Raw genomic sequence first — 19,126 nt, forward strand, 5'->3', positions numbered from 1 at the left:
ATCTAAATTTCAGAAAACAAAAATATCTTTCCTTTAATGTTTTATCTTAAAACTAAAGTAGGTGAGATTATAAAATCTGATTATTTTCAGAATATGCTAAATCAGAAAGTCTAGTAAAGATTATTTTTCCTTTATATCTGAAATTCAGATTGTAAATGAAACCTAAAAAAAATGTAAAAAAAAAATATATAATAAGGTTCACATCCAATTTTCTCCTGTACATTTTTACTGCTGTTGTACACAGCAAATTTCTGGAGTTAAACAAAAATATGTGAACGTGTTAAACTGTGTCACCATCAGTGTGAAAGCTTGTCCACCAGTGCTCCCTTCCATAGGGTATTTCATATAATTTATAAAATGGTTTACTCATATTTTATATAATGGTTGTTTGCCAAGCCGACGTGTTGTTGGCTACAAGAGCAAGTTACCATCTTCTGCACTGAAATGTGGGACAAAGTGCTGACAGTGCACTGAGAACTGCAATGCAGGATTAAAGTTGCCATGCAATGAGGCCAAAAAAAGGCCAACTCTCAGAAAAGAGTTCCTTTAACTCTTTAACTGAGTGTATTTGATGGTCATGCATGTACACTTATAATAAATTGATATAAATTAGTTTATAAACTCTTAGGGATTTATTTCAAAAAACAGAATTTGCTGTGTAGTCTTTTACATCGAAAACGGCTTTCCCATTCCCGCGTGTGCTACAAGCTACATGTTCAAATAGAAAATTTGAATTATGCTTACTCTATCTGACTCAAACCAGAGCTGATGTTGAATGTGCTTGGTCATATGAGCTCTGAGCAATAATGGCAAAATATCCATTTTTACCCTTCAGCTCCCTACATACTGACCACACACCTGCATGAGGGTCTATTCCCCCACCATGTATGTGTGTGTGTGTATGTGTGTGTGTGTGTGCGTGTGTGTGTGTGTGTGCTGACCACTACGTCACTCGCTCTGGAGATAATGTGCTTGGAGGACAAAGACAGTCACCCCCACACAGGAGCTTCTTCAGGGTGAAATTAAACTTCCCTGAGAAAAGGCTGACTAACCTCTTCTCCCAAATACCTGCACGCAGTGTCAGCACTACTACAGCCATCAGAGAACACACACACACACACACACGCATTTCACTGTGTGTGGGCTCTATAAAGGAAGGAGGGAAGTGTGACTAAGACACTGACAGTGGAGGAGAACAGGCGAGGGAAATGAAGGGAAACAGAGAGACAGATCTGCAGAACAGAGAGGAGGAATATATATATATATGGTTGGGTTGGTTATACCAGTTTTAAGGGCATGTTGGTACCTGCTGGCTCTCTCCTCTATAGACACGCTGCTTCTAGAGGCTGCAGTTTATGACTGAGGTCTGCAGGTCCTGAGTGGAATTTCCTGAGCTAAAGCTGCCCTTTAACCTCCTGACCCGGCGTTTGTCCCACTGGGGTCTGCTGTGTGTCGTTCTAATGTCTACAGATTTCAGAAACACTCCTTTAACACTGCTGTACATTTTTATCACTGAGGTGTTGGTGGGCATTCCCAGCTAACAGTTTTTGGTTCCCAAAACCTTTTGAAAACAGATAATTTTTGGTTGATCTTTGATTACTCAGTGGGGCATGCCATATAGTTTCAGCCACAATTTATCATGACATAGTAATATCATTATTCAAAAAGTCCATATTGTGATACTGAAATTCTATTAAGGGTATTTTTTTTGTATATTAAATGCAATAACTATTTAGCCTTTTAGTATTTTGCTACATTATATTTGATTTTTGTTTTATACCAAATGCAGAGTCTAATAAAGTAAAAAAAAAAAGTTTCCTCTATCCAATTTATCAAGCATTCTTTATTCCAGCACACCACTAATATAAATAAAATTGAAGTTTACATTTCTTATATTTATTCTTTTATTTACATTTGAATATCCACTATAACAACTTGAGTCTGAATATTGCACTTGTGCTCCCAGCAATGATGATGCTCAAACAATATATTGTGCAACCCCTAGTGTATACTGTTTATTGATTCAATGTAAAAGGATAAAAGCTAGGGCTACTTTGAGAGAAAAAGTGCATAGTGATGCATTTAAAACTGAATAGGACAAAAGTGTGCAATTGTGAAATACAACAATACACAACTGTTTGTGGACACAATTTCTAGTAAATGCATTCAGCTACTATTGCTGACACTAATGCAAATAAGCATACAGAAATAGTAGTGCCAATAGAACTGGACTCCAGAGCAAATAATCATGAATGCCCTTGTTACTGAATGTAATTAAATCTAGCAGAAATAAATAAGCAGGTGGCCCATTCCTTTTGTCCATACAGTGTATCCCCTCACTTATCTGCTGAGTCATATGTTTTTTTTTGATGATTATGGTGGTTCTGACTGATGCTACCCTATCTTATCACAAAAGATGTGTCAACCGGACAAACGTCCGATAAGAGGCTGAATTACAGAGCAGAACCAGAGCCAGGGTCTTACTGTACCACTGTGTGACATCACAGCGTGTTCCTTTGAGGAGCTGCACTCAAAGGCTCAAAGAGATAAAAGACAAGAAGACAGGGATGAGAAAAAGGGAAGAAAGGAAGAGCAAGGGAGGGCAAGTGCAGAATGAAACAGAGGATTCAGTCCCAGACAAGCCATCCTTTCATCTGCGCTAAAACCTGCATTACGGATGATCACTCCCAGATTACATGCAATGGACTGCTACACACACTAACACACACTAACACACACTAACACACACTAACACACACTACATTACAGCTTTAACTTTATTCATGCATGTGCATGTGTGGCTGTGCAGGGTTGCAGTGATGCCAAATTTCCAGCCACAGTTCTAGACACATGTCTTCCTGAGGCATTCCCAGAATTCTTGGAGGCTGGTGCTCTAGTCTACTGTAGCTCTGCTGACCGAAAAAAAAAAACGGCTCCTTTTTTCCCCCTTTCTAAAAAATGACAAGATTCAAAAATATATTTTCAGTAAGGCTGGTAACAGATGGAAATTCTACATATGTACAGTCAGAAACCTTCCAGGAGATTCTAAAGAAAGACTGGGTTATGGAATATCTCAGGTTATAGAATATTTCTCCCCTACTACAAGTCACTTAGGCTACGTTCACATTACCATGTTGAAGTATTTTATCAGATTTGTAACAGAAGTCAATGATCCAGAATGTCATGATACTAGTAATGCATTTCAAATATCTCCATATATCCAGGATTAAAGTAAAATAAATTATACTGGACAGATATAATCTGCCTCTAGTAGATATATAATGGAAATGAGAACAGTGTGAATTCTTCTTTTACAAAAAACACAAAAAAATAGTACCCTGATGTGATAATTAGGGGTGGGTGATATGGCACAATATTTCAGGGTATAATATCGTTCATGACATTCAAAATTTTTGGTGATACGATATGGCACACTCCTATGTTGAAGTGAAATCTAAATCAATTATTTGTAAAAATCAGAATTTTACAGCTCACTAACATTTGTGAATGTGACCCACTAAATCCGATCTGAGTAAAAAATCGGATTTGAGCAATGTGGCTTTTCAAGACGCATGAACACCCCAGGTCTACCCAATTACATGATGCTACATATGCAAGGAGGGTAATTGATATCACTGCACCTTCCACTGTCACTACTACTAATCAACTGCTAATGCAACACCACTGTACAGCTCAATACACTTGAAGGTAAATGCTAACACCCATAATTCATAACTAACAAACAATATTGGATTTTCCATCCTTTCATTTTCCCTGATTTTAAAAGGATTAGATAGATAGAAAGATGTTAACACTTCAGAATACTGCAGTTTTACAATCAGAAATCTTCCATGTGTAGGACTCTCTCTTTCACTGTATCTTAAGCCCTTTTGCAACATCACTGTTAACACACTTGGAGGAGAATGCTAAAAGCAAAATCTCTCAGCTCACACACATCAGCAACTAAAAACAGCAGATTTACCATCCATCACATTTCAGCAAATTATAAACATATGCAATACCTGCAACAAAAGTTTTCCTGAAAAAAAAAAAAAAATTAATTTAACCATCAATCCAGTCTACAACATTTTGAAACATAACTTTAATATAAATGGGTGGGGTTAAACTGCTCTAGATTAAACAGATGGATATATATATATATATATATATATATATATATATATATATATATATATATTTATATATATATATATATATATACACTATGTCCAAATGTTTGTGGATTCCTCATTCTAGTTAATTAATTCAGCTACTTATAGCTGTATACATTGCTGACACAGATGTGCAAATGCACACACACACAGCTTGTCTATAGTCTGTAGTCCAACAGAGCAGAGAAACCTGAACCTCATGAACTTGTTGACTCCATGTCTAATGCCAGATGTTAGCTAGATGGGAACTCTGTTCTCTGGAACGATGGAGCTCCATCCAGTATCATCCTGACCTTACTCTTGTGGCTCAATGCAATCAAATCATCACAGCAATGCTCCAAAATCTAAAAGAAAGCCTTCCCCAGACAGAGAGTTACTCCAACAAATTCAGCATAAACTTTCTTTATATACATTTGTTTTTTAGAAAAAAGAATGAGGTGTCCCATTACATTTGTCCACATGTATGTAAACATTTTGTAAGATAATTACAAAAATCTAATCATTTAAAACAGCTTAAAACAACCTGCAAAACATTAAAGATGATTAAAGGTCGCACTATTATATTCTTTACTCAAAAAATATAGTGATTAACATTAATTTGTCTACAATATAAAATTTTACTCTAAAGTTACTCCACTGCATGTAGTTAAAGAGATTTTAATATAGTTGTGAATGATTCTGTGGATGACAATAAATTAAACAGTGGCGTTGCGTAATGAGACATACTTTTTTTGGACTTGAGAAAGTAAACTTAGCGAGCCCAGACAATGCCACAGCTACAAACAGCAGAAACCCACACTGTGCTCCAAATTACTAGTTGGGCACAATTCACTTCCCATGTTTCAGCCTCATGAACTTCTTCTATTGTGAATGTTTCTATGCCAACATGCAAAAGACAGCACCGCTTACACCAACCACTAACCCGCACACTTACCCCCAACAATCTTAGAGACTAATTATAAACGAATCAGGAGGAAGGTGTGCGTTTCTCTGAACGTTTAAAACCAGAGGTTCTCTCCCACAACCCCCTGGAGCAGCATAATAAAAGCATGTCCACACAGGCAGCAGGGCTGACTGACACCCAGAGAGATGCAGGATAAAAGCTCACAGGTGTTTGGGGCCTACCTTTGCCCTCATTTACAACTCCACACCATGACGAGTCGTGCCCAAGACAGGATAGTGAGTGCATTACAGATGAGGTTAAGTGACGTTAATGAAAAGGGGGAAAAAAATGTACACAATATTTTCCATTAAATCCCAAATATAGTTATTAACAGTTAGAAACACTAATGGGGCTAACTACTCTAGGTTGGCCAGGCAGATATATACTCTATGGGCTGGTCTCCTGAACTACACAGCACTGTGAATGGAGATTCTCCATGGAGAGCTGAAATAGATATGTAATTTAGGACTAGGCTTAAACCTTGTCTGAGAGAGCAGCCCATATGTCCACCTGTGGATCTAATGAGTCTATGAGGCTAATTTAACAAATAATTAATAGAAGTCCATTAATTCAAACATGCCTTGACCACAAGAATGTGAGGGAAATTGTAGGCCTACATTTAATAAAAGAAACAGTTCAGTGTACTGAGCTTTAAGCGTTGGAGCTGTAGAGATAAGTAGTTGCAAAGTATTTAAATTAACTTGTCATATCTGTGTTTAATGGCTGTACTGGTGGTAAATTCAAAGCAGGGTTAATCTACATTAAGTCATTTTTGCAACAAGACCTGGGCAATATAACGATATTTTATTATATAATCACGATAAATTCGCTATTATGATTAATGTATATTGTAGATTTTATTAGCGCATAAAAAAAATCAGACTGACCAACAGACCAACTCATTCCATTACAGTCAGTGTAATAGTGCTGTTTAACTGGATGAAGTGCAGCACATTTTAAATAAAAATCTATTTATTCACTTAAGTGTTTAAATAGTGTTTTTTGTAAGAATCTGCTTTCACTAATTCCATGCATGTCATAATATAATGCTAAATAGAGTGTATGGTGACAATCAATCAATATCATGATATAATATTTTTACCATATTACCCTAGGGTCAGTGAAAAATTAATCAGTTAAATTTTGTGTATATGGTGCTATTGTTTTATAAAGTAGAAAATAAGGTGTAAAAGTTTATTTTTCCTTTTTATATATATTATTTATTTAGGGATTTTAATTTCTACAAGTCATGAATTTAAGGGAAAATGAAAAAAAAAATTATTCAATGTTAAGATTTTGCAATAAACAATATAATTGCTTATTAACGTCACTTATATAATATAGTGTAATAATGTAATACAATACATTCTAACATAATAAACATAATGAAACATAATAAAATAGAAAATAATTAGTGTATTTTTAAATAGGTGAACAAAAATTACCTATACAAAATAAGGAAAACATTGTTTTTAAACAAACTGACAAATCAGAAAATTGAAGACATGTATAAACTCCTTTTTTCTTTACTATGCCCAGTAGACACACACTTATCTATGTACCTAAAATATTAATATCCTCAAAGAGCCAAACATTTGTCTGCCCAGCCTAATTTGCAACCTATCTAGCTACAGCATATTTATGGTATGTAGAACTGGGCAGTAATTTCACCCTATACTTTGAGGCAAAAAAACAACCTACAAATCAGAATTTCTACATCCCCACACACCATTACATTACCAGCAACAGCTTTTATAAACCCATTTATTTTATGACTGGCTCTGAGGTGTTGTTATGTTAGTGCTCCTAGCTAACCTACACTAAGACTCTTTAAGACTAAAGCTAATAAACACACCTGAGGAGGGTCTTCGCGTGCTTACCTGAGACCATCTCTCGCCTTCCCTCGTCCAGGTGGGTAGAAACCACGTCCCCCATGGTGACAAGCAAGAGTTATTGTCCAGAAAAACTCAAATATGGTGTTTAACAGATTGAAAGATTAAAAAAATGAAACTTTTTTCGCGCGTTTTCTCCTCAACGCCTTCCCAGGAATCACCATCCCCAGAGCGGCGAGCTGCTGCAGCTCCCCCCGGCCGGTGCGGCTCTCTCCCCGGGTCTTTTCTGAGTTCAGCTCGGTAAAAGTTCAGCTAGTTGAAGGTGGAGAAAACAGAGCCTCAGAGCAGCAGCAGCACACTCACACTCACACTCACACTCACACTCACTGCTTTCAGGAGGCTCATTACTGACCTGCCCTGCCTGTGCTGGGGTAAAGACTGTGTGTGTGTGTGCGTATGTGTGAGACAGGGAGAGAGGGTGTGGTAAAGTGAGCAGGCTCTGGGAGGCACCTCCCCAAACTTCTACAGCTACCACACATCACTCAGCAGTGGACCTGATCTAAACACTGAGCTCCTTTCAGCCTGTAAAGAACACAGTGCTGTAGTTTAAGCTTTAACTACCTGAGTGATTCTTTGAGAAGGGTGCCTTTTGGATCATGTTTTTATTAAACAAAATACCTTATATATATTTTTACGATTATCAAACAAACTTTAATATCAGATAGGGATAATCTAAGTAAATCTAAAAAGCACTTTTTAAATTATAATTTAATAAACTTTTTTTTTTTTTAGGAAAAAAACTATCCAAACCAATCTAGCCCTGTGTGAAAAAGTGTTTGCCCCCTAAACAACTGCAATGAAGCTTTACCAATAACTGCCAATGCGTATTCCACATCTCTATAGAGGAATTTTGGAGGGTTTTCGACCATAAATGTCCTGTTTAAGATCATCCCACAGCATCTCAATCAGACTTTGACTAGATTATTCCAAAGTCTTCATTTTGTTTTGTTTTTTTAGAGGTGGACTTGTCGATCGGCTGTCCACTCCTGGGAAGGAAGTGTTCGATGTTTTCTCCATTCGTGAATAATTGCTCACTGTGATCTGATGGAGTCCCAATGTGTTAGAAATGACTTTCTATCCTTTTCCAGACTGATAGATGATCAAGGACTTAATTTTCGCATCTGTTTTTAATTTTCTTAAATTTTATACTTTTGTAAGTGTGACAAAAATGCAAAAGCAAAAGAAATTTGTAAGGGGTAAATACTATTTCATGCCACTGTATAATTTTGATAATTTTAAAAAAGATTCCATACAAGCCTACCATACATGTCTACTACCGTACAAGCCCTTTTTTTATTAAACATATTTTTGCAAAGTCTCAAGTTTCTAATAAATGATGACTTTAAGAATCACTTTATGGTTTCCATTAGTTGAAAAATGGTGTGGTTTCTTATGAGTTTAGCAGACTAAGGTTTATAATCCAAGATCATGTTGCTTCTCCTTCAGCAGCTGGAGTCCGAGAGAGTACAATCAGCCTTGCTCTCTCTGGGTGGGTACAGTAGGTGATGCTCTCTCAATACATCTTCATCACTCCCAGTGTAATGTTGTTTAGCACAGGCGTCTGTTTGCTGATGTATCAGGGTTGGGTCACAGTGCTATGGTGTGTCTCCGAGTGTGATGTGATGCTACCCAGAGATGCTGCGTCAGCGGCAGTCGGAAAAGGTGCAGTCTGACATAGAATGTTTTGGAGGAGGCATGAACTAATCTGCACTCTCTTAGTGTTGGGAACATTACTAATGATTAGGGGAGCCCTAATGAGTGGGTTGGGTAATTGGCTCCAAAATGGGGAGAAAAGGAGAAAAAAGTAAAATATTTAAAATATTTAAAAAAAGGATCGGGTCAGTTTATCATTTGTCAGTTTGATTTTTTGACTGTTTGAAGCAAAATTTGAAAATTGTGTGTAAAACTTGTGAAAAAATCAGAAAATAGATCACTATGTTACACAGAAAAAAATAGTAGTTGCATTTTATTAGCATTTTTTTTAGGAATCCAATTATTCATTTAGCTATTTGTTTAAGTATATCCAAGAATTCCCTATCCACCCTGTAATCTTGGGATAACCCCGCCCCTTTATGAAAGTAATCTTGGATATCAGTGACATCCACACAACCATCACACTGTCTCACTTTAAAAGGACTGAAGACACTTGATTCTGTATGTTCATCAATTAATAATATCACAATAATTGAATTTAATATGTCTCATGTAGTCTCCATATTTTACACCCTGTTGCAGTAAAATATCAAAATGTATGTCTATAACAGAACAAGAACAGTCACCATGAAAAATTAAACATATCTGCAACTTTAGCTCAACCACGCTTTTTTTTAATCAAATGCCAATTTTTGTTAAAATTGTCCACCCTGTCATGCCTGTCATCACCTTATTATTCATCTTGTTATCATGTCAATAGAAAGCAAAATAAAAAAATAGATTAAACTGAAAAATATGATTGTTGTGTACGTTGAAGTCTAAAAACAATGCTGCATTAGTTAAAGCTATACATCAATCTTTCTTAACACTTGTGAAATCTTACCTTTGCTTTATATTAATTTAAATCAAAGTTTGAGGCTTAAGGTGTGAGAACTTTTCTAATAAACACAGGGAGGAATTCTTTAACAACATCAACAAAATTAGGCCTGGAGGAATATCACATTGTAATACTGGTTTTACAGACCTCTCTTAGGCGTGGTCCCCTCCCAGATATCACACCTATTCTGGGCCGGTATAGAGAGCCCAACTGGTAACCAGAATTTTTTCTTTCCAGCTCCCATGTTGGAGCTGTATTTGGATGTCAGTGATGGGCCCAGAAGGGGTTAAACATGGACCTTATCAGGATTGTACTGTAAACTACAAGGTCTAGATGGGACCCAGGTGGGATTAATGTGGGCTATACAGTACACACGGAAAAATTAGGGGTGGGAAAATACATCATTCTTATTGAATCGATATGTGGCATTAAATATCAATATTTTTACTGAAACATAGGATCTCTAAACTCCCTAAAAATCACCCACCAATTTCACTTAGTAAAGTTCCTGCTTCATTACTCCACACGGGGGCGCTATAATCAAACAAATATGGGTAAATCTGCGAAGAATATTGGTTGTTAAATTCTGTAAAACTGACACAAATAAATGAAGGTATTTATTCTCTTCAGTAACACAGATGCTGTGAAGATCGTAGAGTACTGTCTTGTGATATTTATCATAATCACTGTATCATGATATCATTTTAATCATGTGATGCTCTGTGAACCCCCTCAGAGCCCATAATGCTCAGCTAAAACCCACTTAGCCCACCTTCCACCGATGTGACCCCCACATGAGCATGTGGTTCTGTTCCATAAAAGTCACATTTAAGAATTGTACATAATATTTACCCATGTAATATAATATAAAACTGAAAAGTGTATTTTGCACTAATTATCTTGACATCTAGAAAAAAAAACTTCATTATTTTATTGTTCTTATTCTAAACATATGTTTTTTATATGTACAGGTTATTATATATAGGTTATATAGGTTATATATAACATTTAAATATGTAATTTTAACCTTTAAAGACAATTCCTAATAGGTTGTAAGCTTCATTTTTAATCAGCTGCTCCTTTTTGAGAATTATTATTTACTCACATAAGGAAAAATGGTAAATGTCATCTATGTTTTAATGTTTTAAACTATAAATGTTTTAATGTCTAATAAATTAAAAACATAAATTGATTTTTTAAATAAAAAGGCAAAAGAAGCAAATAAGAAGCAGATATAGAACAAATACTGTGCTTCCCTCTAGAGGACACATTTGGTAACATCATGGTAATCATTTACCTGCATTTTGTTGCTAATCTCTGTGTTAAAATGAAATAAATCACACCATCATGTCACTGACATAGAAGATGCATTTTAGTACGTAAATAATGTAAACATGCAATTTGCAATAAAAAAAACATACATAATCATGTATTAAAATAATACTACATTATTATTTTGGGTTATTTTATGCAATGGGTTGAAATATTGTGTTATTTTTCAAAACAAACAAATTAGATGCATCTAAATATATACAAATAAAAATTGATTAATTAAATAAAATATTTAAAAAACAAAAACTAATAAAATGGGTTAATAAAAAACATAATTTGCATTTGTGCTCTTGGATCTTGAGACTTAGTTGTAAAGGGTTAAATGTTACATTTTACCTCCTTTATTTTAATTTAGTTAAGGAGGTTTTTTAAATTGACAACAAACACAGTATACCATATAAAATGAACGTACACTAATAATATAGTACAATAATAATACCAGTCAAAGGTTTCAACACAACTTTTTCATTAAATGTTTTTATACACTGTAGATTAATCTTAAATAAATGAAAACACGTAAACCTGATTAATGGAGAAGATGATTTAGAATGAGCGGGAGCTTCACAACGTGAAGGAAAAGCAGCAACTATTGTTCAGCACCTTCAGGAACTCCTTCAAGACGCTGAGAAAACTATTCTTCAGGTGATTCTCCCTCATGAAGACACTGAGATTAAAATACCAAGAGTGTGCAGATCTGGCTTTAAAGATATATGTGATCTAAAGTATAAAACAGATTCTGGTTTGTTTAACAATTTTGTTTATTAAATAATTCTGCATGTGTTCCTGCATAGCTTTAATATTGTCTTTAATATTAAATTTACAATGTAAAAATTCATATAAAGATAGAAAACGCTATAATAAGAGAAGTGTCCACACATTTGAATGCAACTGTATAATACAATAAATAAAAATGCTATGCTAGTGCTAAGAGGATATGCATAGTTACATAAATATCTTAAAATACATCATATGTTGCATAAAATGTTCCTACTCTTTTTCAAAGGCAGCAAAAACGGTATTTTGCGTTTACATTTATGTATTTGTGTATATGCTATGCTAAGTATAAAATGTATTATATAAGCATTGTCATTTATCAAAAGATAAATGAAAAGATAACCACTGCACCATTACCTTCTATTATAAAATTAATAGAGCAACCCTTATTATTAAAGTGATCAGGTAGAAAATAAGAGTTGTTGCTTAACAGGAAAAGATCTGAGGAATATTCTTTTTTAATACTTTTTAAATAAAGTAATTACATAAGTAAAAATATGAAAATAATCTTAAAATGGAAATGCAATAAACATACTAAAGAAATAAATCAATAATACATGTAAATTACAATTGAATGGGAATTAATCTATCTGTTGACATGCAAAAAATATGGGATAGCAGTATTTTAGTTTATCATAAAGGCAATGTGAATTTTGAAAGTTGGAAAGAGGCCTTATATATATATATATATATATATATATATATATATATATATATATATATATATATATATATATATATATATATATTACATATTTAAATAAAATAAAATGGTTTACTAAATAATTCCATATGTTTTTCTTCATAGAGTTGATGACTTTAGTATTAATCTACAATGCAGGACATTTTAAAATAAATAATGAAAAAAGAAACACTGAATTTAAAATGTGTCACAACCTTTGACTGACAGTGTATAATAAATAACCTGTATCATATATATTTTTATTGTAATGAGGCGTTAAACTGCTCGTTATTAACAGTGGTGGAGGTAGAGAGATGGAGTAGGGTGTAGAGTAGAGAGTGATTTGATTGCAGAAGAGCAGCAGCAGTGCTGGAGCTGCAGGGCGGGGCTCAGTGACGCTCCCTCACTCAGCGCAGCCTCCGCAGTCTCTCCACCACACACACAGAGAGAGAGAGAGAGAGAGAGAGAGAGAGAGAGAGAGAGAGAGAGAGAGACTGTAGTCAGTACTCTCTATCATCACTCAGCAGCAGCAGCATCATGGCACCCATCGGATTAAAGGCGGTGGTCGGCGAAAGTAAGTGCACCCTTATTAACCTCACATCCCTAATTCAGTTACATATACTGCGCTATAACCCGCTATAACAGTGTATAATAGCGTTGCTTTTATCATCCGAGCTACTAGAGCATTCGGCAAGGTGTGGAGGGGCCCAGTGTGTTTGCGTGTGTGTGTTCATGCGTGTGTGTTTGTGCGTGTGTGTGTTTGTGCGTGTGTGTGTGTGCCCTCTGCGCATTTACTGCTGCTGGCGTTGTAGCCTATGTAATTGTGTGTGTGTGTGTGTTTGTGTGTGTGTGTGTGCGCGCGCGTCTCGGATAAATAGTTCCATAGCTTTATATCTCTCTGTATATATCCTTACATCCCTGTATATAAAACTATATCTGTTCTGCAGTGTAGTCAAATCCAGGCAGGGCGTCTTCTGTAGCTACTAATCACAGCCTGTATCTAAAGCTCGCGAGCATCATCACTGCAGCTGCTCGTGTATCAGGAGGGGAGGAGATCAGCAGAAACGCCCTGATTGTACAGTAGATGGATGTTAGGATGGTTATGTAATATATTATATTTTAATAAGCCTGATTTAAGCGATAAATGTGGTTATAATCGCATTATGAAGGGAGAGGAAGAGCTGTGCAGCTAATAACGGCTGGGATGGGGTTAGAATGGAAGGGCGCAGCAGAACAGACGCGTCTGAGCCCTGCTGCTGGAGAGCAGCACTGCAGCGCTGAGGCTCCGCATACAGAGCAGATCAGCCCCCGGCTCTCACTCTGCTTCCTCATGGCTGCTTTTAATGGCGGACTGCTGCATCCTCTCTGAACGGTGGTGGATAGAAGTGGGAGCATAAAATGCGCAGCTCCCTGCTGCACGAGCCTGTGTGTGTGTGTGTGTGTGTGTGGGAGAGAGAGAAAGAGTGATTGCAGCTTCCGTTTCTCCATATTTGTCTAGAAGCAGCACATTACACATGTAGCTACTGATTTCTACAGAGAGGCAGTTAGGAAGCAACACTGGAGATCTAAGAGCACTGGTAGATCTAGCTAATGTAGAATGAGTGTAGTGTAGTGTGTGTGTGTGTGTGTGTGTGTGTGTGTGATCAGCATTCACAAGATGGCCTGATACAGAGATGCTGGCTATGCTTGGCTCACAGCCCCCCTTAGGGACCACAGGTCTTGTACGTGTTTGATATCAGCTCTGTTTAAGTCTTTAGGTCAACAGATCACCAGCTACTGGTATCTCTTGTATGAAATGCAGATGAAACTCTGGCTGACATGCTGCTAGAGCTGAGGGATCTGAGGGGAATACAACACAACCCCCTTCCAGTAGCACAAAGCAATAAAAATCAAAAGCATCCACCCTTATAAAACTGCCATCCCTTTTTGTAGCACCCTCCTTTGGATGAATGCAGTGTTAATACAGAGATAATATGTCTGTTATCCTCATTTTGTGGAGACAATGCACTAAAGACATAATATGAAATTATTGTCAGACCTTCACTCTTTACAGTAAAATTGCTTAGTTATTATCAGTATTACAGTATGAGAATCACAGGGCGTATCACTTTACGATATTGTCATGATATGTTTCCCACAATAACAATGATATCAGGATACTTGATGTATCACATGACAATTCTCTGATATTTTATTAAATTGGTGTCCTCCTCAGAAGGACTAAATACTCCTCTAATTTGATTCTATACATTTATATAGTGCCATTGCGGAGTAATGAAGCAGTAATATTAGTAATTCACATTAGTCTTAGAGTCTTAGGGAGTTTTAATAGAAGATATTCGATAATATATTGCAAAAGATATTGCAATATTTGGTCCCACTCCTTCTCCTAGTATTATTCAGTCTAGGCCATCGTCTCACATCAAAAGACCAAATTTTTACAAAGATGATTTCCCTGTGGTTAAAAATGTAAAATAAAGAGATAATGTGCACTGATTCTATGTTTTATTTTTCTTACAATTCGGCTTTAGGATCACATTATACAGATTGGTGGTTAATGCACTAAATGGTCTGTATACTACACATTTTCTAGGTCCATTCATGTTTGTGTTGATATATATGGAATCACAGACGTGTCGTTATTGACTAGCAATTATCCAATTTCTCTCTCCCTTAAACTTAAAATGATTCATTTATGTATGCAATTGGGGCTGTATTGTTACTGTTATCGCAATATGAATTTTCACAGTAAAAACATAAAAAGAGCTCAAATAACATAGTGAAGAGTAGCTAACTAAATTGCATTGACCACGTGCAGCAGCAGAGAGAGCTCTTCACACTAAAGAGTGTGCTCACGTGACGTAACTAGATTGGAGGCAGAGTGAGGTACATTAAGGTAGTGTGAGGTAGAGGTCAACAGTGAACACACTCATTAGCCTACTTCTTAGCCTGGGAAAAATGAGTGAGATTATTACGGGTGAGATTATACTCCTGTAGGCTAAATAGGAAGAACTATACTCCTGTAAGCTGAATTGGTAGAACTATACTCCTGTAAACTAAATGGGTAGGACTATTCTCCAATAAGCTAAATGGGTAAGACTATACTCCTGTAGGCTGAATGGGTGGGAATATACTCCTGTAGGCTTAATGGTTGGGAATATACTCCTGTAGGTTGAATGGGAAGGACTATACTCCTGTAGGCTAAATGAGTAGGATTATACTCCTGTAAACTGAATGAGTAGAACTATACTCCTGTAGGCTGAATGAGTAGAACTATACTCCTGTAGGCTGAATGGGTAGAACTATACTCCTGTAGGCTGAATGGGTAGAACTATACTCCTGTAGGCTGAATGGGTAGAACTATACTCATGTAGGCTGAATGGGTAGAACTATACTCCTATAGGTTTAATGGTAGGACTATACTCCTGCAGGCTAAATGGATTATGACTATGCTCCTGCAGGCTAAATGGATTATGACTATACTCCTGTGGGCTAAATGGGTAGGACTATACTCCTGGAAGCTTAATGGGTATGACTATACTCCTGTAGACTGAATAGACAGGACTATACTCCTGCAAACTGAATAGGTAGGACTATACTCCTGTAAACTGAATGGGTATTCTTATACTCCTGTAGGCTTAAGGGTTGAGACTATACGTGTGTAATGTGAATGGGTAGGACTATATTCCTGTAGGCTGAAGAATGGTTGAGATTATACTCCTGTAGGCTAAATGGATGGAACTATACTCCTGTAGACTGAATGGGTGGGACTACACTCCTGTAGGCTGAATGAGTAGGATTATACTCATGTAGGCTAAATGGGTGGAAATATACTCCTGTAGGCTGAATGGAAAGGAATATACTCCTGTAGGTTGAATGGAAAGGACTATACTCCTGTAGGCCGAATGGGCGGGACTACACTCCTGTAGGCTGAATGAGTAGAACTATACTCCTGTAATCTGTATATAAATATATTGATTGTCTTAAAACAGGTTTGGACTATTTTAAATGATAAAAAAAATCATTAGTATATTTTCAACCAATGAGAAATTACACATTTAAATGCCTGTGGTGTTTTTTTGAGAAAATGTATCACCCCTGAACCCCGTTCCCCTATTAATATCTGGACAAGGACATTTGAAGTACATTTGAAAATCAGCTTTAAAAAAAGGTCTGCAAAAACATATTAACATGATTGATCACTGAGGCTAAAAGCTGTTGATCAGCCAGGATGTGTTTAATATCTGATGTGTGCTTTTGTAGTTAAGAAATATAAGGTGCTGGTTTACTGTTGCAAACAAACAATAAACTAAAGCCCTCTATTTTACATGAGGAGGTGGGGGAATGTAATTTTTTTTTTTTACTTTTTTTACGCACTGCACACTCCTGTGCCAGTAAATATTCAACTGCCATTTACCTTTTGTAAAACATGCCATAAAAATAACATCAGGTTATATATCTCACATTAACCCACCTGTGGATAAGTATTCCATCATAAAATACTCCTAAAAAAGCAAAACCCAGAAATGATTAGTGTCAGACTCACAGAATTTCAGAACCAATATTCTTTACCGCAGGTTTACTCTATACATTTGATTAGCATCAACACAGGGTGATGAAGCAGTAATACATTGAATGAATGAATTTGGTGGCAGTGTAAATTTAGTGTTTGTTAGCAATGTAGACCTACCACTGTAAACTGAAGAAACACAGTCATCAGATACAGTCATCTCCTGGCTGAAATTGATTTTATCTTATTAAATAATTTTAATTTAATTACTTTTACTGTTAAAGAGAACAACTCAGAGCTTCAGTACACACATATAAAGATGCATTTACTTTAGGATGGATTGGACTAAATGGTAAAACATCACAATGAGCAGACCTCTATTTGCCCTGAGTAAACGTGTGTGAGGATATCAGGACGGATATGTGTATTGTGTTGTAATCAGTATAGTTTGTGAGGTTGTGTAATTCAGTTTAGTGCAAGAGAAAGAAAAGACAGCCGTGTTCTATAGATGCTGGATGTTGAATGAAGTGCATTCCTGTTCCACTGTATTAGTGATGCGCTGAGGAAGGGTTTGGTGTTTTTGTAGAACATGCTGGGCCTTTTCTCCTCTGCACGCAGCACACACACGCCCAGCAGTGGAGTGTGTGTATGGATGGGGGATGGGATGGCTCATGTTCATCTCTCTGCCTTCTGTACTGCTGTAAGAGCGTGGCTGGGTCATGGAGACAATTAGAGGATGGCAATAGAGAAAGGCATCATGTCCTTCTGTATGATAGGAGTTCAGCAAGCACTGGACATGGTTTAATAGCAGTGGGCTGATGAGGATCTTATATGTGCAGTGCCATTATGCAGAAATTACCTTCAGTCAATGACAAAAGTGACATTGTGATTTGAATTTACTTCACTATTAAATTAAAGTCTTTATCAAGCATAAATTATGTATAATTTATATCTTGACTGCAGAGTGTATGCAGCAAAATAAAGGGTCCAGTTAACCCATTTACAGGACTTGACAGGAGCTGACCCTAACCCATCCCATACAGTATGTCAGGATATAGGCCTATATGAGCCACGCTTGCATTGCCAATTCTTACTGCCTAAATTAAGCATTAGTTGAGTTTTTACACTGGTCTCATGTCAGTCTGAACTAGTATAAGACATTGGTTTGTGTTGGGAATTAAACAATAGGAGATGTTTTAGTAACATTTTTAATGGATTTTTTATGTGAAGCTTTGGCTAATCTGTTATTTGTGTTCAATTATCACTTATAATGCTGAATTAGTAATTTTACCATGTTGATTTACCACAGGTAAATTTACTCTGAAAGTGTTTGTAGATTTACAATTTCCATACCTACAAGCATATCAAGGTCAAATGCTAAAAACATCACATTATTCAAACACAAAATTTTATTAATGATTTTATTATGTAAATACAGCTGCATGACATTGTAAAAAAGTTTCATTGCAATATTTTGTTAACACAACATTTTGGTAAATTAATGATTCAACATTTTTTGTATCATTGCACAAAACTGCATGTCCTTCAATGTGACAATTGCATGTATGTACATTGTGATGATGATGCTGAAATGATATATTGTGCATCTCTAATCTACAGTGAGTAAAATATGTACAGTTATTCTACTCTAATTATCTAAATACCATATAATAAATGTGTCTTTCTGTGTAGTATATACTTTTCCAAAAGAACATGATATTGCAGTCTGTAGTCATCACCCTGGCTTCAGGCACAGAACACAGACACCATTCTGTCACTGCACACACCACCCCGCAGATCTGAACACTGGAACTGTGCTTAATCAGGGTTGAAATGTATAAATGTAGGACTGGATGAAGCTGCAGAGTGAGCTGGTTTTGGAAGTGTGTTTTTGCTGTTGTCTCACTCCAGACTGGATGTGCTGTGAGGGTAGAAAGGATGTAGTGCAGCTCGCAGCATGAAAGACTAGTTGTAAAAGCAGCTGTAGAACTGGGCCAAACCTGGATCTCTGTGAATGACTCACAGTGTTGTCCTAAAGGGCTTTTATTGTCATTAGTGCTGCTCTTGAATGAATCTCTCTCATCTCCCTTTATCTACCTCTCCCTGCGTTTATCTATTTTTTATGTAGTCTCTTATCAATGACAGCTGGGTAACTGACTACACAGTGAATTCAGCTTAGGATCAACAGAGCGAATGATTAGATGGTTAGTACTGTAGATTGATTCACAGAGCTAAAGGTGATGTTACACAGCCATATGTCATGCCATTACCATTACCTGTTACAAAGTGAG

At 36.3% G+C, this 19,126-nt stretch overlaps 2 protein-coding genes across 3 annotated transcripts in view; one reads left to right on the forward strand and one right to left on the reverse strand.

Moving 5' to 3' along the window:
- Positions 1 to 7,403, reverse strand: part of niban2a (niban apoptosis regulator 2a) — a 63,249-nt gene extending 55,846 nt beyond the window's left edge. The window contains exon 1 of the mRNA XM_007230829.4: positions 6,996 to 7,403. Coding sequence (XP_007230891.3) covers positions 6,996 to 7,050 — 55 coding nt within the window. The 5' untranslated portion in view covers positions 7,051 to 7,403. The remainder of the gene's footprint in view (positions 1 to 6,995) is intronic.
- Positions 7,404 to 12,796: 5,393 nt separating this feature from the next.
- Positions 12,797 to 19,126, forward strand: part of stxbp1a (syntaxin binding protein 1a) — a 66,099-nt gene continuing 59,769 nt past the window's right edge. For both annotated transcript variants that reach the window (XM_007230822.4, XM_007230821.4), the window contains exon 1: positions 12,797 to 12,899. In XM_007230822.4, the coding sequence (XP_007230884.1) occupies positions 12,863 to 12,899 (37 nt within the window). In that variant the 5' untranslated portion in view covers positions 12,797 to 12,862. The remainder of the gene's footprint in view (positions 12,900 to 19,126) is intronic.

Source organism: Astyanax mexicanus, chromosome 17 (genome assembly GCF_023375975.1).
Source record: "Astyanax mexicanus isolate ESR-SI-001 chromosome 17, AstMex3_surface, whole genome shotgun sequence".
NCBI classification, from domain to species: domain Eukaryota; kingdom Metazoa; phylum Chordata; class Actinopteri; order Characiformes; family Acestrorhamphidae; genus Astyanax; species Astyanax mexicanus.